Source organism: Lemur catta, chromosome 2, assembly GCF_020740605.2.
Source record: "Lemur catta isolate mLemCat1 chromosome 2, mLemCat1.pri, whole genome shotgun sequence".
NCBI classification, from domain to species: Eukaryota; Metazoa; Chordata; class Mammalia; order Primates; family Lemuridae; genus Lemur; species Lemur catta.
The window spans coordinates 122,051,391-122,072,256 of NC_059129.1; the positions used below are offsets into that span (position 1 = coordinate 122,051,391).

Consider the following 20,866-nt stretch of genomic DNA (forward strand, 5'->3'; position numbering starts at 1 on the left):
TTTCCTCGAGGAGAGGCAGTATGCCCTGTGTGCTTCTTTATATCCCCAAAAGCCTATCATAGTATTTTGTACACTGGGTAAGCTACTTAACATCTTTCAGTCTATTTCTTTATTTGTTATATAATGGAATTCAATTAGATAATCTCTAAAACCCTTTCCTATCCTAATTCCAGAAGGAGTTTGGAATAAATGATCTTTATGATAACAATAGACTCTAAGGTTCCAAAATTCAAAAACATTTTACGGTAACTGCTTAAGCTGGTGTTTCCCTCTCCCATTAAACCACCAAAATATGTTCTGTAGTCACTGTATCCCCACACTGCCTACCACAGTGTTTGGCACATAGCTGGCATTCAGTAAGTACTCCTTGAATGAAAAAAAAATACACACACACAAACTAGTATATATAAGGAGAAATTAAAACTATATTGTATTTATTGGTAAATGTAACGAGAAGTACAATTATTGCTCAGTATCCATGGAGGATAGGTCCCAGGACAACCCCCCTGCTCAAATTCAACCCCATTGCGGATACCAAAATCCACAGATGTTCAATTATCTTATTTAATATATAAAATGATGTAGTGTTTGCATATAACCTACACATATCCTCCTACATACTTTAAATCATCTCTAGATAACTTATAACACCTAACATAATGTCCACATATCACTTCATCAGCATGGATTCAATGTAGTATTCAGCATGCAGCAAACTCAAGTTTTGCTTTTTGGAACTTTGTGGAATTTTTTTTTCCTGAATATTTTCAATGCGCAGTTGGTTAAATCCATGAATGTGAAACCCATGTATACAAAGGCCAACTGTATACTAATTTAAAATGAAGATAATATATACGTTACAGAGTTGTTATAAAGATTATATTAAACTAAATGTATATAACTAGTATAGTGCCTAGTACACATTAAGTACACAATAAACAGTGATAATTATTACATTTCAATCTTTAATCACATTCAGTCCATAAATCTTAAATATTCTAAAATTACAGATCAACTTTCTAAAATGGAATCAAATAATTTCTCATTTACCCTTAAATATATTCTAATTTATTCCTACCATATCCTTTTTAGGTTGACAGATGCTCATATTAAAATTCCCTTTTAATGAATGGAGCCCTGAAAACAGTCAATTGCTTGAAGTCACACTTTTGCCACATGATAGAGCCAAATTTTTAAACTCCTCATGTTTTCCAATAAATCATCTATTGTGAAAGAAATCAGTGCCCTATATGTGCAGTGCTATTTTCATTGTTTTAATTATTTAAAGTTACAGTCATGCACAGCATAACGACATTTCAGTCAACCGTGGACCACATATACCCATCGTGGTCCCACAAGATTATAATGGAGCTGAAAAATTCCTACTACATAGTGATGTAGCCATCACAACACCCTACTCAAGTGTTTGTGGTGATGCTGGTGTAAACAAATCTACTGAGCTGCCAGTCATATAAAAGTACAGTATGTATAATTATGTACAGTACATAATACTTGGTAATGATAATACATGACCTTGTTAGTGATTTATGCATTTACTATACGATATTTTTTTTATCACTACTTTATAATGTACTCTTCTACTTATTTAAAAAAAAAGTTTACTGTAAAACAGCCTCAAGCGGGTCCTTCAGAAGGTATTCCAGAAGAAGGCATCTTTTTAGGAGATGAAAGCTCCATGTGTGTTATTGTCCCTGAAGACTTTCCTTCCAGTGGGACAAGATGTGGAAGTGGACGACAATGATATCGATGATCCTGACTCTGTGTAGGCCTAGGCTAATGTTGTGTTTGTATCTTAGTTTTTAATTAAAAAGTAAAAACACAAAAAGTTTTGAAGTTAGAAAAAGCTTATAGAATGAGAATATAAAGGAAATAGCTTTGTACACCTGTACAATGCGTTTGTGCTTTTAGCTAAGTGTTATTACAAGAGTCGAAAAGTTAAAAAAAAAATCAAAAGTTTATAAAGTAAAAAAGTTACAGTAACCTTTGGGGTGGGGAACAGGTCCTTAAATGCAGCCTTTTGAATGCATCCAAATTTTCCAGAACAAATCCTTTTTTTTTTTTTTTTGAGACAAAGTCTCACTCTGTTGCCCAGGCTAGAGTGCCATGGCGTCAGCCTAGCTCACAGCAACCTCAAACTGCTGGGCTTAAGCGATCCTTCTGTCTCAGCCTCCCAAGTAGCTGGGACTACAGGCATGTGCCACCATGCCTGGCTAATTTTTTCTATATATTTTTAGTTGTCCAGATAATTTCTTTCTATTTTTTTGGTAGAGACGGGGTCTCACTCTTGCTCAGGCTGGTCTTGAACTCCTGAGCTCAAACGATCTGCCCACCTCGGCCTCCCAGAGTGCTAGGATTACAGGCGTGAGCCACTGCGCCCGGCCAGAACAAATCCTTTTATTAAAAGGGGTGCAGCAGAGAAAGATGAAGCTTTTCTTATCTCCTTTGGTGCTTAAAAAAAGAACAATCTTGAAATCAGAAGGCCGCAGGTTCCCCACCTGCTAGGCCTTCATATTCACTCACCACTCACTCACTCACCCAGAGTGACCTCTAATCCTGCAAACTCCATTCATGGTAAGTGCCCTATATAAGTGTACCATTTTTTATCTTTTATACCATATTTTTACTGTACTTTTTCTATGTTTAGATATGTTTAGATACACAAATACTTACCACTGTGTTACAGTTGCCTGCAGCATTCAGTACAGGTTTTAGCCTAGGTATACCCTGTAGCCTATTGCTTCTACACTATCTAGGTTTGTGTAAGTACACCCTACGATGCTCACAAATGACAAAGTTGGCTAACAACGCATTTCTCAGAATATATTCCTGTCATTAAGGGACGCATGAGTGTATACATCTTTTATTTTTTTTTGCAGTATTCTTATTAAGAATCATGTATGTTTATAATTTGCAATTATTTTTTAATACTACAAAGAAAGTAAATAAACCACTGGAGGGAGAACCCCCAAGCTTCATTATTTCTACATAAATTAGCTCTTTAAAAAGATACAGGACTTGAATATAAATACAGTAATAAGGAAGATTTTGAAATATTCACTCCAACTTATCAATAAGTGAAATATAAAGCTATACCTACTTTACCATTATTTTTGCTATAAAGAAATTCATAGCTTTTATACATTTGCTTCTTCATAAGAAATTACAAAAGGTGTTACAATGTACAGATAAAAAGATCATGAAAAATACAAGTTCTCTATCTTTTTCAAACTTTTTAAAGGTTAAAATTTTTAATTTTAAAATATTTTAAAAGTTAAAGTTCCTGAATTATAACCTCAGCATCAGGAAATTTTATGTACAGTACAATAATGCACTATAATTTAGAAAATATGTGGTACCTGGGCTGCTCCTGTAATCATATTTGGAATGAAATCCTTATGGCCTGGAGCATCCATTAATGTAATAACTTTGGTTGTGGTTTCAAACTTTGTCATACCAACATCCATTGTTACTCCCCTTAAACAAAACATACAATGGTTAGAATGTACTGTATAATCAGAGCTATGGATCACATTAATAATAGTCTAAATGACAATCTAAATTCTTAAGTAATCATGGGAATTTTATTTATAGACCATTATTTTTCAATAATTAAGGTATCAATTGGGGCTGCAATTTCTGCTGTAATAAAATAACACCCATATGGCTTTAAACTAAGGTTGTGGACACAGCAAGAACTCTGTCAAAATGATAGTTATTTCCCACTACCTTGTAATTATTATTATTTTGTAAGAAATAATAAAAATTGTGAACAAAGAAAATATCTGGGGACTCTCTAGATGGGGGAAAAATAAATACTATATATGTGAAAAGATAAAATGAAAAATGACCACTATCATTTTTTTTCATAGTTTTCTTCATATTCTGCGTTTATGCTCCTTTAATTGTAGAAATAAACTTCTAAAACTTTCATTTTCAAGGTTGGTCAGTAAGTTACATACTTAGAAAGCATAAGCTTTCAAAGTAGATGCCTAATTTTTTTAAATTAAGAGAGATCCAGTTTGCTTCATATCCCATTTCATCCTTCTTGAAGACCAACACAGTGCCTCTTTTCAGTCACAAAAATGTAGATTCAGATTACGAGCTGAATATCCCTTATCTGAAATGCTTCGGACCAAAAGTGTTTCCAATTCCAGATTTTTTTCATATTTTTCAGATTATTTACATATACATAATAAGATATCTAGGGGATGAGACCCATATCTCACACACATAGCATCAAGTTAATTTTGTACATTTTCAATAATTTTGTGCTACCCATCATATGAGGTCAGATATGGAATTTTCCACTTGTGGCATCATGTCGGCGCTCAAAAGGTTTCATATTTTGGAGCATTTCAGATTTCAAATTTTTGAATCTGGGATGCTCAACCTGTATAAGAAAGCCTAAGGGAGGTCTACAAGGGCACTTAGTCATTCTAAACCTTAGAAATTCAGAAGGGGAAATCATGTGGGCAATAAACTGGGTTTGCCCCAAGATCATCCAAAGGAAAGAATGATCTCAACAATTATAATAATAAACTATAGGTTCACCTTAGCAATAAGGGGGACTCCTTAGTAAAGCTATTTGAGTTTAATCTGAAAAGACATGCCATTCAAATTTGCCAAAATGGTGCTTAATTTTTTAATAACCCCCAAATAATCCAGGGACCATGGGTACCTTCAGAATAGTGGTGAACTAAGACTTACTCTGAGATCCTCCCTAGACTGCTTTTACCCAAGTATAATCTTTTGACTCAGCTGTGATCTGGATTTGTAACCATAAGGATATGAAATATCACTCTACTAATTTCTGTTCTTCAGTATCTGAGAAAAACAGAGGATTTATAAATATTTAACATGGCGAGACAAGCAACATGTTACATTTTTTAAATGCTATTAAGGAACACATAGTGGTGAGTTAAAACTCCCATTATGTATCTGGAAGTTTCTACTATCTAAACAATGAAGGGAAATTCTAAAAATTATATCATGCTGAGCAACAGTGAACTAGCGGCAGCAAAAATGTGGCAGTCAGCCAGCAGATATATTATCAAAAAAACTAAAATGATTGATCATTATAAGAATCAAATAGACTATTAGCTCACTTGCTAGCTCAATTCAGATATTAAGCAAATTTAAGCAAATCATTCTCACTTAAATTACACTGTTCTCAATCTCTTTAGCTACTTAAACTAGATGACACAAAGAAAACTAAAAAGCCAAATGCTTTAATAATCTATTAATACTTGTTAAACTAAGAGGTGAAAATTATTTAGACTTCTAATATTGATAGCATACAAATTCCATTGTTTTCCAAAAACTGGCAACTGTCTAGCTAATTTTTCTTGCTAGAAAACAGGTTTGTAATACTGTACAGAATTTAAAAGATACCTACAAGGAAAAAAACTCCACTATGATATAAATTTCTATTTATCAGAAGAGCTAAGAATACTGTGACCTGCTTTACTGAGCATTACCTTACATAAGTTAGACTAAGATTGCAAGAAAATTAACAGACATTTTTAAAAAGGTATGAAAATTCAGATATCATATTCAGACTGAAGACATCAAGGAACACAGTTTAATCTCCTTGTTAATTTAGAAGGACTTTCACAGGACTTCACAAGGTCTTTAGAGTCACTATTTTGAAACAGTTGAGATATCTGCCATTTCACTTAATTATTAAGGTGTCCTTTGGCTCTTCCATCCCTAACAGCCCTAACATAATATATATTGCCACTCTAAAAAGACTTCAAAAGAAATACTATTTTTGGCCAGAGATATATGAGTAGCTGCATTCTCCTGCTAGAATCTCCCCAAAGTTGGCACTGAACACAGTGACAGAGACAGGAGTCACTGATTGAATTCTATCTATGGTAGGATATAGGCTTAATTACTTATTTGTTGCCTGTCTCATAAAAACATAGTATGTAAAGTATAAAAATGAATTAAGTCCAGAAATTTGAATTTACTGGTTATTTTGATTCCATACAGAAGAGAGTTTATTACAGAGTTATCTTTCCTTTTTAAGCTGATATAAAATTAAGAGTTTTACTCATAATTTTAATTCAAAATCAAGAAAATTTGATATATTCTTAGGGAAGTAACAAATAAAACTTCTCCCATAATTAGTTTAGGGTTTTTACTATTTCTTTCTACATGGTTTTGTTTTATCTTATTTTGTTTTTGATAAACATTCTTTTAATCCATTCTCACAGAGTTCATAAGAGTAAAAAGATACGTAGCTTACAACAATAAATATAATAAAAATATTTCCCTGATAATTAAAAGCCTTTTTCTAAAAATAGTCTCTAAAGTATTTCATGGTATGTTTCATATATTCAACACATATTACAGGCTATATCATTTCAAAATGAAAATTTGAAATATGGTGACTACCTTTCCCTTTCTTCGCCAGTTTCATCCAAGACCCATGCATATGCAAACGAAGCTTTGCCAGCCTTCTTAGACTCTTGCTCATACTTATGCATAGTTCTTTTGTTTACATTACCCAGAAGATAAAGCATATGGCCCATCAGAGTACTTTTCCCAGCATCAACATGACCTAAGGAAAATTGATTTCAGGATTAGTATTAGGTACATTTCCAGATGCTGTTCATATCGAGGCATTGCATGAATGTGTAATTCAACAGTTCATGTCAGTGTTTAGAGTAATAATGCCAATTATTATCAAATGACAGTTAAAGCATTAAATGGAGGGGGAAAAAAGAACATGTCTCTTTAGAGAGTGGGGAAATTTCCCTAATTTTTGGAAATTAAAATTGCCAATAAAACATGCCAATTTCAAAATGTTCACAAAATGAAAATGCCACAACCAAGTCTATTGACCTCCTTTGGTAACTTGGCATTATTTCTCCGAGGGTGACTAAAAAGTATTATGACGCAATGCCTTCTTGCTTTATATCCATTGCACCCACATAGAAACTCAAGAGTTTCCACGCTCCCATCAGACGCCCGGCAGGCTAAAGCAGAGGAGACTGACAACCCAGAGGAACAAAGGGCATTACCAATGACCACTAAGTTGAGGAGCTGCTTCCCTCCTTGCCGCTTCTCCAGTTCCGCTTTCACATCTATTTGCTGCCTCAGCTTGCCAGACCTTTTCACTGGCGTTGGTGTTGAACTCTGCTCTTCTGATGCCTGAATGGTATGAGGTGGAATTGCTGATTTAGACATCATCTCAAGAACATCAGAAGTAGCAATGCTGGCATCTTCACTAGGTGGTCCTTTTTGAGGTGTGTGGAAACTATGATCATTTTCTTCAGAAGTTACTCTACAGAAAGCAGACAGGAAAAAGTGCTTTAAACCAACTAGACTCATGTCCTATAATGTCAGAAGGGCAGACAAGTTCTCTTCATAATCCTTTGTATTCCAGACCAAAAATGATCTCTGCTAAGTGGCTAGAGTCTGTTAAGGTAGAAATGATAAGTAGCTAGACCTAAACCACACAAATACAGACTTGGAAGATCCCAAGAAAAAAACAGTTTACCAAAAATTAAGATAAGAAGAAACTTAATATCTGAAATTCAAAGTCTAAGCCTGAGGCCTTGGCCATACAATCAATCCTATCAAAACCAATGGCATAAAGGAGGTATTTTGCAAAAATGGCATCAAATGTGTTACTAGAGATAGATTAGTATTAAAAAATAGTTTTACCCCAACTCATCCCTCCAATGAGATAGACTTATGATCTTTTTCACTCTAACCTTATAGGAGATATCTCTAAATGTAGTTTGTAAATACATTAGACAATGGAGCTTTAATTCATTAATTCAACAAACACTTGATTTACTGAAAACTACAACACATACTAGGGACTAATGTTGAGAAGAAAAGAAGACACAGAAATGAAAAAGTTATCTACCACTCCCAAAAGCTTACAATCTAGTATGGGACACAGATACATAAAATAGAAACAACACTACCTAGCTTAATTTTTCCTCTCCTTGGCAATGACCATGGCTCTAAAAGTAAACACTGATCTGAGTTCTTTATTAGCTCTTTGACTACTCCCTGTGGAAACCAGTACTAGTGCTAGCCTGTGGATAGCTATAGAGAATGTGACCTAATCAACCAGACTACGACATGCCTTACGCTTCTTTTAACAATCATAAACAAACAGAATTAGGACAAAGAGCAGGTTAATTTTCCAGTTATTAAGAATGAAACCAATTATATCCAACTCAATGTGGCGCAGGCAGAGAACTACGTACAGAAAACAGTTTATAATAACCACTTAAGATTGCAATATAATTGGAATGTGTAAGGACAGTAAATCTATTCTCTTTTTGCCCATTGTAACAAAAAGCAGATTAGTTTTTCCCTCTCAGACATTTTTATATGCTTGACATTAATCCTTCATCCTATGCCTCAGGAAAAGAGTCCCATTAGTTATATTTGCAACTTCATTAAAAACTTCATATCCATTCTCATTTCATTTTGTTTTTGCAAATCTCCACTAACCAATTTAGGTGTTCATTTTTGAGTACTGCTTAGACAGTGGACTTGAACTACTAGGAAAAAAATTTAGTATGTGAAAAATGTATCCGCACTTTTAAAGGATTCTAACCAGCTAAATTAAGTGAAATCAAACTTAGACTATATTTACAAACATTTGTTTGAATGACCACAGCTAGTTCTAAAACCAAAACACAACAACTCTGCATTTAGAGAAGTAAAAAATAAGGTACAAATTACAATCAAAGCATTCTACCAGAATGACTACATAGGCTCTGGTTCTGACCAGACCTGGGAGAAATCACAATCTTTGGCTTCAAATCTGTTTTTAGCTACAAAATCTTTTCTTCAGAGGGAAGATTACACTAAATCCAATATGGAAAACAGATAAAAGCAGATGGCCAAGGTGGACAGAATGAGCAAGGGCTTGAAGCGCAGCTCACCCCACAATCTAGGAAGCACTTAGAGGGGCTGCTTGGGATAGGAAGAGCTTTATAAAACATGGGGCTGACTTGGTCCTTTCATTTACAGTTACATGAAAGATCTGTTTTCCTCTGGCTTTCAAGATAACACTCTCTTCCAAGTAAATCTTAGGTAAACTGTAAATTAATGCACTAAAATTGTACAGCTTTAGAGGGAAGTGACCAAAGTAATCAGAAAAGTACCCTAGGTAGGTCTGTACTTACTAAAAACTTCTGCCTATTATGAAATAAAAGTCAGTGTTTTAAGATTTGAAAAATCTCTAAGATATGGTCATTTGTGGTTCAGGCCTATAACCACTGACTTGTATAAATACAAAGAGAGTTAGCTGAATTTTCTTCAGATGCTTTCTGGTATAATTTTGTAACCTTATCTAATATTATAAAATAACTAGTCTCTTTTTCTAAACTACCTTTCCAAAAGTGGCACTACTTATACATGAATCTGACTCATGGGTGGTTTTTTTTTTACCTCTATACTATTTGCAAGTTTATTTTTAAAATAACATGTGTCTCCGCAAGGACTCTGATCAATAAATATTTAAATAACTATTCTGTGAAAGGAATACATTGATGAACAAAAACAGTTCCTGTCCTCATGAAGCATATAGTCTTGTAAATTCTGAAAGGCCTGCACTGTATTAAATACTTATAAAGTATAGACATGGTCATTATTACCCATTATTTTTATAATTATTCATTTAGATAACTATGCATTTACTTCTAATATGGTACATTAATTAGGGTTCATTTGCATGTTGCTTTCTAAGACTTATGAAAAATCTTTTGCATTAAAATTATAAAATCCTTAGAACAAGAAATCATGTATTCTTTTCATTTTGATCTCTCTTAATGGAAATAATCCCATAATAGGATTAAATGGACTCAAGACATAAGGATTAAAAGGGCATTTATGATTTTGACAACCCAATCCTAATTTATAGAGAAAAAAAAGACATACATTAAGATTTTTGAGATTGAATCAGAATTACTCAAGATAGGGGCCGGGCGCTGTGGCTCAGGCCTATAATCCTAGGACTCTGGGAGGCTGAGGCAAAAGGATCACTTGAGCTCAGGAGTTCAAGACCAGCCTGATCAAGAATGAGATCCCATCTCTATAAAAAATAGAAAAATTAGCCAGGCACACACCTGTAGTCCTAGCTACTAGGGAGGCTGAGGCAGGAGGATCACTTAAGCCCAGGAGTTTGAGGTTGCTGTAAGCTAGGCTGATGCCATGGCACTCTAAGCCTGGGCAACAGAGTGAGACTCTGTCTCAAAAAAAAAAAAAAAAAGAAAGAAAGAAAGAAAGGAAGAAAAAGAAAAAATTACTCAAGAGAAAAACAAACTTTTCCATACTAAATGTCTACCATGTCCTAGATACAGAGTCCTTTCCCTCACTGAATTTGAAAACTAGTGAACAAAGTCTTGCTTTTATAAAAGCTAGAAATTGAACTAAGTGATCATTAACATTCTTCCCAACCAAGACTCATGATACTTCCATTATTGTAGATAAAAGAATGTTGTAAGAGAGAAAATATAAAGCTGCTAAGTTTACATTTCTTAAAAATCCCTCTATTACTTATAAATAGCAACAGTATTTCTTTTCCATCATTTTGGCAGACAGTATACATATGATTTATAAGTAATAGAGTTATGGAATGATTGAAAATTCTGAAAAATTATAAAGAGGTTAAAAATTAATGTTTTCAAATTGTGCTTTTGAGCCTCAAGCAACACACTTCCCTTGTCTATGAAAACTCCTGAAAGAATTCTAGAGACTGTGATAAGAAAGAACAAGCAAGTACTACCAAGGTATGACTTATTACCATTTTTCACTAAATATTTGAAACTGTAGGTATGTTTCATTTCATGTCTTTGCTACAATGATCCATTTTATTCAATATGAAAATATAAAACATTTCAAAGATAACATTTTAGTTATTAAAAAATTTAATTAGTGATTCTATGATTCAGTAACTACATCTAACTCCCAAACCCTGCTTACCTATGCCACCTAGTGGTTTAAGAATTCCCTATCTTACCATACTAGATTTCACAAAATCATAGGCTTTTAATGTTAAAGTAGCTATTAATTATTTAATTTATGTGAGAAAACTGACAGTGAGATAAAATAATACACAGAGATAAGGCTAGAATCAAGCCTAATTTTTTATCCCCTTCTATTTGTACTGAGTTATACCGAGGACATGCGATACTTCAACACTAATGATATATTATGCAAAATTGAAAGAGTCTCTTACAGACAGGAGACAATACCGATTTTGAAAAAGCAGGAAGGAAGGGGGTTACTTAAAATCTTACCCAGGTACTTCAAATCCCATAGTTTGCTTCTTTCCAGATATAGTCATTTTAGCAACTTTTGGCACAATTTCAGATTCATTTCGAGATGACTGGGAACCTACTGATTTTCCTAGTTAAAGAAGAAAATATAAAAGGCTAATTAATTAAAATTGATTTCTAGAAATATATATTATACATATAAATTAAAAATGATAATATTCACAGAATTCATAACTTTAGAAACACATATCTTTTTTCTCTAAAAAAATTAGTGAGATATTAAAATGCTGAAAGAAATTCTTCTATCACTCTTCTTCTATTCTGGGAAATCCCCTACTGTCAGCAGTCTCCTAAGCTTAACCTCCACCAAATCTCTTCCTAATTTTGAACTGACTGTTAAGTTTCAGTATTAAAGAGGTCACAAGGTGGTTTTTGTACTGAGCCTTGTTCTGACATTATACCTAGACTCCATACCTCCCTCTCCTACCACACCCTTTCACAATACTAAAATTGTTCGGTCAGTTAACAGATGGTTAAACTATTTTTAATCCTGTGAGATTTATAAACTGATGAACAAGCTGAGAATCTGCTGAACTGTGCCCGAACGCTGCATATATTTTACTTGCACACAACACTAGATTTAGTAAGATATCTGATATCTAAAAAGAATATGGAGGAAGAGGTCAATGTAGAAAAAATTAATTAAGAACATGGAGGACAAATTAGGAGCTAAATCAAAATAAGGCTTTTTGCATTTGATCCTTATATATGTAATTCATTGAATTCTTAAGAGTATTTGTAAAATTTTCAAAGAGTATTATCAAGATTGGATCCACACAAAACTATGGAAACCGCATGTGCTACATTGGTAAAAACATATACAGAAACTACTAAAAAAGGAAAGATAAATTAATGTAGAAAATTCATTCAAAATGTTTGCTGTTTGCCTGCTATATGCCAGGCACTATGTAAGAAATACAATGGTGAATAACAGCAAATATAATATGCTAAAAAAGCTCAGAGTCTAGTGGGGAAAACACACTAAATGATCAAAAAGTGTTATTAGTATTATAAAGAATCTGTATATGAGAACCAAAGCTCTGTGTTAGATAATTCCCCAGACTCTACCTTATGTATTTGTTCCCTTTACTGATTTTAATCTGTACCCTTTCCTTTAATAAACTGTAACTGTCAGTATAACAACAATGAAGAACAGTCTGAAAGTTTAAAAAAAAAAAAAAAAGAATCTGTATATGGTGCCATAAGCTTTAAAGATAGCACACATGAGCGAGAGAGCTTTCCTAAGAAAGTGAGAGAGAATTGGAGCTAAGATGCAAAATATAAATAGAAATTAACTAGCACAGGAAGGAAGAACACGCCAGAGAGACTGGCTTGTGTAACAGCCCTGTTGTAGGAGTAAGCACCGTTACTTCAGAGAGAGTAAGAGTAGATGTTGCTAAGCGAACCTGGAGAAGTGCACAAGGCCAGCCAATGCAGGACCAACTTGTAGGCCATACCAAAGATCCAGAGTTTATTCTAAAAGAGTGGAAGCCACCAAAAAGAGGTAAGCAGGTATGGGGAAGGGGAAAGAGAAAGCAAAAGATAAAGGGACAAGATCTGAAAACAATTAGTTTGGGGGTGGGAAAATCTTGAGATTGGGACATATTAGGAATTTGGACTGTTGGAGACTTCCAAAAGGAATGTTAAAAAGGCAGTTGAACACAGTGGTCAAGTCAAAGGAGAGATGTGAGCTGGAGCATGTATTTGTGATTCATCAGCACACAATTGTAGCTGAAGACACAGACCTGAGATCACTAAGGGAAAGAGTACAGAGTAAGAAGGGAAGTGGCTCTAGGACAAAGCTTTGAAAGAACTCCAGCATTTAATCACAAGACAGAGGACAACGAGCCTGCAAAAAGGTGAAAGAGAGCCAGCAGAGCATGGTGTCGAGGAGGCTAAGGGAAGAGAATGTTTGATGGAACTGGCACCATCAGAACCTTAGGCTGCTGGCCAGTCAACCGAGATGAGGACGGGAAACACTCACTGGTGACATGATCTCTTTAGACAGAGGTCATTGGTAGAGTTAAGAAAAGCTACTTCAAAGAAGTGAGGGAAATAAAAACCAGAATGGTTAAAATATATAAGATGAGAAAAGAGACATGCACACTACCTCTTATCTATAATTTCAAAATCCAAAAGCAATGAAATATTAAAGTTTTGTTGTTATTTTAATAATTCATTTGGAAGCAAAACCTGACATGGACTGACATGTGGCTATTTATTTATAGCCCCTATTTATCCCATTTAAAGTGAAAAGCTACAGATTTCAGGGTAGAAATAGCAATGTGTTTGACTACAGGAACCTGCTCCACAACTCACTGGGGCTATTACACTACCGATGGTATAATACATGGTATGTACATGCTAATAATGCTTTTTCTAAGTCCAAAAAACTCTGAATTCTAAATCAAATCTGGCCCCAAAGGCTTTAGATAAGGGATTGTAGATGTACGAAAAGGACTCTCAAGAAGTCTGACTGAAAAGGCAGACTGGTAGACTCAATAGAAGGAGAATGTGGAATCAAGCTGATGGAAAAGATTAAACTGAGAGGTCATGGTTAGATATCTTAACAAGAGAAGTGATTACCAATATTTTAGAGTTTCTGAGAAGGTAGAAAGGGATAGGATCCAAGCACAGGTAGAAACTGAACTGAAATAGGAGAAAGGCTATTTCATTGCAAGAGAAGGCATATTTGTATGTTCAAGAGCTGGGAGATAAAAATTCCTAACAAATGACTTCTGTTTTCTCTGAAACATAGCAGCTAGTTACCTGTTGAGAACTGAGGGTCGACAAGAAATGTAAAAAAGTTTGACAAGTAAACAAGGTTTCCAATAATTGTTGCACAAAGGAGAATGAGTTGAGCACACACACACACACAAAAGAAATGGGGAATTGTGGTGTCACAACATCATTATAAAAAAATCAGGGGAATTGTTGGATAGTATTGAGGGTTCATTTAAGATTTGTGATAATGAATTTATAGTGGAATCAACTGGCCTTTCTGTGTGACTTTCTCTAGCAATATTCAGCCATTCAGGAAGAGGTACAGAGAAGGCATTAACTGCTTCACTCAGGGTTAAGGTTCTACCCAACAAGCAAACAGGTGCAAGTAAAAGCAACGAGGTAAGTGAAGATATTGGTCCAAAAAGGGGGGTGGGGAGTTAAATCATGAAATCTAAACTGTATAAAATAAATAAATAAAACAGGAGAGTACTGATGCACTAAGAGAAAGTAGAAGGGTCTATAGGTAAAGAAAAGATCATGGTATGAGAAGCTCAACTAGAAGTGGCTGTGATCAGAATGGGACGTGTGAATTGGTGATTTTGAAGGAGAGGAAATTTTAGTGAATTTCTGATGCGAGGTGAAAGTCACTGTAAATGAGGTAGTTAAGAAACTGACAGTCCAAAGTATTGGACTTGTTGGTGGTTTTCCATATAGATGCATTAGTAAGCTACAATCATGACGAGCATCGGGTAGAGAAGAAAATCATCAGCCAGCTGCCAAAGTGTTTGATGAATCAGGAAAAGTGGCCACGAGGTTCCTGACTAGATGACAGCAGTAAGGACTAGCAAAAGGATGGTTCAGGCAAAAGACAAGAACTTCAAAAGAGCAGAGATCAAGGTGGGGAGAGGATAAAGAGACGATGATGTTGGAAAGGCAGGAAAGAAAAAAAAGCTGGCTTTCCAGAGCTTGAGGTTTCAGAAGCTATGAAGTAATGCAAAGAAATAAAAAAAAAACACTATGGAAGCAGACTGAAAAGTATAGAGGGATGGGCTTTTCCTTAAAAAAGCAGTTTCTAGAGTTATAGCAAAAGTGGAGGGGAGTGAGAGGTGAGTGAGGGCATATGGAAGGAGGATATTTAAGAGCATGATGATGATGATGATGATGATGATGACAATGCATGTGCGTGTGCAGGTGTGTGTGTGTGGAGGTAGGGAGGAGACACCCTGACTGACTAAAACAAGGAAGAGAGGCATGGAAGATATTGGCCTCTGTCAGTAGAATAGGGAGAAAACCCATAAAGCATGAAAATGTCTCAATCAGGCTGCACGGGACTAAATCCAACTTCTCATTAAAGTTCATTTTATTATCTTCCAACCATTTTGCATGTAAAAAAATTCCTGACCCACTTATACATGTGGTACACTAAAATACTGTAATTTAGAATTTTTTAAAAAAACATGTGGGTCATACAATGGCATAAAAGGTCTTTAAACAGAGAAAAATCACAATGTGATCCTGAAATATTTCTGGGGATACAATAAGTATTGTATTACTTTTCTTTTTGGTGATTTTTATCTACAGGACATCAAGCCCAAGATGCAACATTTCAAAATTTTGGTTATTTATATGAAAGTAGAGGGGTAAAGTCACATATGGCTCTGAATACCAGCCATTAAAGCAGTGGTTTTTTGTTTGTTTGTTTTTTTTAAGAGATCAGGTCTCACTCTGTCGCGCAGGCTGGAGTGTGGAGTCCAATGGCGCAGTCATAGCTCACTACAGCCTCAAACTCCTGGGCTCAAGCAATCTTTCTGCCTCAGCCTACAGAGTAGTTGGGAGACTACAGGTACGCGCCACCATGTCCAGCTAAAGCAGTGATTCTTAAAATCTTTTCAGCCAGGTACCCCTTTAAAAGTTGACAAAAACCATGGAACATTCTTGACAGAAAAATGCACCATACGTATAAAATTTTGCATGCTATTTCAAAAAGTTCAGTAAGTCCAACTCTAGAACCCTTCCTCTGAGAGATAACCTTGGCTCAGGCTATTTTGGAAATATATTAATTCAAATTAATGATGTTAACCACAGTAAAAGATAAAAATGTACATTCAGTAAATTACCCACTGAGCTGTTGTTAACAGTAACATGATGTGCTTCCACTTATCCAATCACCAAGACTAGCACCATTCTAGAAGACAGGCAAACTCTCCTCATGTTTGGTCAGTTATGAACTAATAACTAAACCAGCCACAGGTCAGTAAGAGATACATAGACAAGTATTTAAATCCACTGTCTTCGAAAACAATGTAAAATGTTCACTGTGTTCTCCCACCCTTCCCAAACAACTGAAAATTCATTCACTGCATAACAATCTCAAGAAATTGAACCCTAAATTTTCATTAAGTCACAAAATACGGCAGCAAGAAATGAGTACTGGATGAAAAAGAGGGAGCTTGGACTCTGGCCCCTGCCCTGCCACTAATTAGCTGTTACCTTTCAGCTTAAGCAGTTCATTTAATTTCACTAACTTCAGCTTCCTCTGACATTTTCTATGAAGTACATGAAGTTTCTACTTCATATAATGAAGTAAATTAAATGATTGCTAGCTCTCTGAATGCATGTCTACGACTCCCAAATCACTAAGATGTCCTTTAAATTAAGTAGTCCAGCATGAGATAAAAGTAAAATGCAATATTCCAAAGGAAGATTATCAACATCCTCTACCAAGCCATGCAAAACCCACCCACCAAACTATGGTCACTTAAAAGATACATATTCTGAAGATTCATACATTAGTGATTAGTGTTCAGTCTCTAGTAGAATAGAGAAGAATCAATCATCTGTTAGATTTTTCATTCGGATGGATACAACAGCTAACCAGTTCATCAAATCTAACCTGCTATAATAGTTTTATAGACAAAGAAACAAGAGACAAGTGACTTCACCTTGGTGGCAGAGCCTGCACTTAAACCAAACTATCTCACCTGCCTGTCCAGTTGACCTTTCTCATACTCTTTTTATCTCTGCAGCAAAGCTTAATTAGAAACTGCCTTCTTCTGTCCTAGTGGTTACCCCTTGATGAGCTGCTTCCTCCAGGGCTCCACTGTATCCCTTCTGGGGCTAAGATCTAAATAGAAGAGAGCCAAGGTTTTCTCTTGAACATGAAATGATCTAGGTCTCTTGTCCTGAAGATATTTTTTCAACATGTATTCCTTTGCACAGGATGCAAAGCTAGATCTCTCTAGCCATCACACAATTGATACAGACGCCGAATTTAATGAAACCCTCTGCTTGCATATCCATATGATTTACCCACTTCTGACTCATTCCTTTGGTCTTCAAGCACATTCCTTATCAGACTACTAGTTCTTTGAGGGGAAGCAGTGCCTTAAACACATGTTATAGCACAAGACACAGTGCTCTGCCCATAATAAGCAATCAATAAAAACAGTTTAATGATTAACCCTTATCGGTTTAAATTTCGAAACCACAAGTTGACCTCTATTATCTATACAATCTATCTTTGATCTCTTCTTCAGGCACTTTCCCTACTTCTTGTACTTAATACATCTTCTAATGTTGAGATACAGACTTTAGAAAGTCAACTTGGTACTTGCTATGGGCACTCTAGCATGCTCTTCTGCCGGGTGTTTTACACAGTCCTTTACCTTCATACAACCATGCAGAATACGTATAATTATACCTATTTTACTTTAGAGAAACTGAGGTTCAGAGAGGTTGATTTGCCAGAAGCCATACAACCTTGGCCTGTGACATAGCTAGATTTAAAAAAAAAAAAGATATGAATCACATGATGGCTTTTCTCAAAAAGCTTATACACTATGCTGAGAGACAAATTATAAAAGTTGTGGAGATGAGGTATAGAGACAATAAGCAAGAGAAAATTAAAGTATGTTCCTGAGTAATTACAGAAGGCTAAACAAATGAAATGAGAAAAAAGGCAAAAATAAGAAAAGGCATGCTTAGCAGTCAGTGGGGCAAAAATTCTGAAAAAGACTAGGAACTGATCAATAAACTTTTAAATTAGACTATCTAACTGAAGCTTTGAATGAAAAGCCTCTTTTTAAAAAAAAAAAAAGATCTTCTGTAGATTTAAGTTCAAGAACTCCTTTCCTCATTTTATAAGTAAAACAGTAGTAGTATTAAATATTCTTACGAAGGATAATTACTGAAATGGGAAAGCCAGATTAAGAGAAAAACCATAAAAACTTACATGGGAGAATGATGATTTCTCTACAAAATATGCTGTCATATCTCATTAGTCTATAATTCCTTACTTCTAAGTCATTAATGAGGCATTCCCCAAGCTTCAGCCCTAGGATTTACATTCTACAGATATCTCCTGTACCCAGGAGCAATCAGTTCTTTTCTTGAGGGAAAAGAATTTCTACCACAGCCTCCCCAGTAGCTGGGACTACAGGCGGTCACCACCATGCCTGGCTAATGTTTTTACTTTCTGTAAAAACAGGGTTTCACCAAGTTGCCCAAGCTGCTCTCAGACACCTGGCCTCAAGCCATCCTCCTGCCTGGGCGTCCCAAAGCACTGAGACTACAGGCACAAGCCACCACGCCTGGCCATGGGCAATCAATTCTAATTAGTCTATTATGGCTAGGAATTTAAGGCTCTGCCACCAGAAAATTCACAGAACTTGAGCCTGGACCTAGTATCAAATATTCCAGAGGCTGAGTGTACCCCATCTGCAAAATGTATTATCTACCCCACAATAATGTTGTAGTACATATTATATATGTAAAAGCATTAAAAAATATTCTCAAACTAAAATATCCAACCTTTATTTTATAAAATTATCTTATTGTTTCTATAATTAAACATCCTTGAAAGAAATATTCTTAAAAATAATTGCTAAAGTTTGTGGTCAGTACATGTTTACTGCAATGCTTTTAGTATGACTGGATAGTTCTGCACCCATTGACTTCTTATAGTTTAAGTGACTTTAGGTGATTATGGGATCAAGAAGTACTACAATAAACATGCACCTAGACATAGATAGACAGTAACAGGAAGTACCTTACCTTGCCTTGAACCCAGTGTTTTCTATTTAAGTGTCATGCAAATAAGTTTCAAGAATACATAACAAAAAAAGAATGATCTGGTAGTACATGTCCAATGGGACTATTTTGGGGGGAAAGATGCCAAGTTGATGGTGAAGTTCATCTGGAAGAGTAAATGTGAGAGAATGACCAATCAAATTTTTAAATTAAGAATAATGATAGGGGACCTAAACTACCAGATATCCAGACCTCCTATAAAGCTGGAATAAATTTAAAAGTGGCAATGGCACAGTAGTTCAATGAATAAAAATAGGACATCTGAAAATGGACCGATTAGTAGGAATATATTTATATGTATGTTATATATGGGAATAGGAGTTGAATATATGGAAAGATATGCAGGAGTATATACATTATATATAGTTATAAATAGGAATTCAGTATATGCAGTAGTGTTTCAAATAAGTAGGAAAATGATGGGTTATTCAACACATAGTACTAGGAATACTGGCAATTCATTTGAGGAAAAGGCTCTAGCATATGTCTATGGTGTATCACATATAAATTCCTTATTGATTAAAGATATGTACATAAACTAAAAAGGAAAACATAAAAATATATTTACAAACTGCAAGTAAGAAAGACTGACAAATTTGACATAAAAATTTCTGATTAAAGATACCACATGTGGGCATAAAGTATGTGGGGAAAATACATGCAAGGAGTTAATATACATAAGAAAGAGTTCCTACAAACCAGTAAGGAAAAAAAAACTTAGAAAAACAAAGTGAGCAATAAATTGACTAGGTCAATAAACACACGTCAAAGAAAAGTGTAACAGAGGACAGGAGAAAAGAGGATCAGAGAGGGGAGAGGGAGTAAAAAGAGAGGGAATGAAAAGAGGAAGAGATGGAAGATGGAGGACAGAAGGGGAGCGGGTAGAATAGAAATACATAGAAGTATTTATACTTTTTAATGAGTACCTAATGTTGCCAAGGGAAAGGAGGAGAAGAGTGATGTCTGACACCTTGGCAAGAGTGTAGCCTGAAGAAACCTCTGGCAGGGAGAAACTTGATAAAGTCAAAAATTTTACTATGTACACTATACTTCTGAGAATGTGGTCTACAGAAATATTAACACAGCTGTGCAACAATATGTGAACATGATTGTTTACTGTGGTTCTGTTCGAAATGACAAAAAAAAATAGTAAATGTACATAAGAGAATGGTTATGATGCATCCAAACAATGCAATAGCAGGCCACACATACAGAATTAGATGATCTACATGTGTAAAAAGATAACAATGACACATCAAGTGGAAAAACTGCAATATTATATAACAATGATCCTATATCACTATGTTATTGGCATTTAAAAATGCACAAGACTCTTAAAAGTGATTACTTCTAGGGAGTGATACTAGGAAAAAGAGATGATTTTTAAAAAATGAACATTTTTTTGAGACAGGTTGTTGCTCTGTTGCCTGGGCTAGCGTGCAGTGACATCCTCATAGCTCACTTGCAACCTGAAACTCCTGGGCTAAAGTGATACTCCCACCTAGCCTACCAAAGTGCTGGGATTACAGGCATGAGCCACTGCACCTGGCCTAAAAAGTGAACTTTTAAAAGTGATTACTTCCAGAGAGTGAAACTAGGAAAGAGGTGACTTTTCAATTCAAACTTTATATACTTCTATGCTACAATGACTACATATCATTTTTATAATAAAAATGTTTTTAAATGAAAAGCATGCATATTAAAACAAACATTTAAAA

The 20,866-nt window shown here is 35.1% G+C and overlaps 1 protein-coding gene across 2 annotated transcripts in view; it reads right to left on the minus strand.

Annotated features, from left to right (window-relative positions):
- The window catches only part of HBS1L (HBS1 like translational GTPase), an 89,011-nt gene that overhangs the window by 23,889 nt on the left and 44,256 nt on the right, over nt 1-20,866 (minus strand). Inside the window, exons 1-5 of one of the 2 annotated variants that reach the window (XM_045544409.1) lie at nt 19,113-19,182; nt 11,298-11,406; nt 7,050-7,312; nt 6,421-6,586; nt 3,378-3,495 (exon numbers count right to left, since the gene is read on the minus strand). In XM_045544409.1, coding sequence (XP_045400365.1) covers nt 3,378-3,495; nt 6,421-6,586; nt 7,050-7,312; nt 11,298-11,344 — 594 coding nt within the window. In that variant the 5' untranslated portion in view covers nt 11,345-11,406; nt 19,113-19,182. Of the gene's footprint in view, nt 1-3,377; nt 3,496-6,420; nt 6,587-7,049; nt 7,313-11,297; nt 11,407-19,112; nt 19,183-20,866 lie in introns of those variants that run through there. The other variant, XM_045544407.1, reaches the window with a different exon arrangement.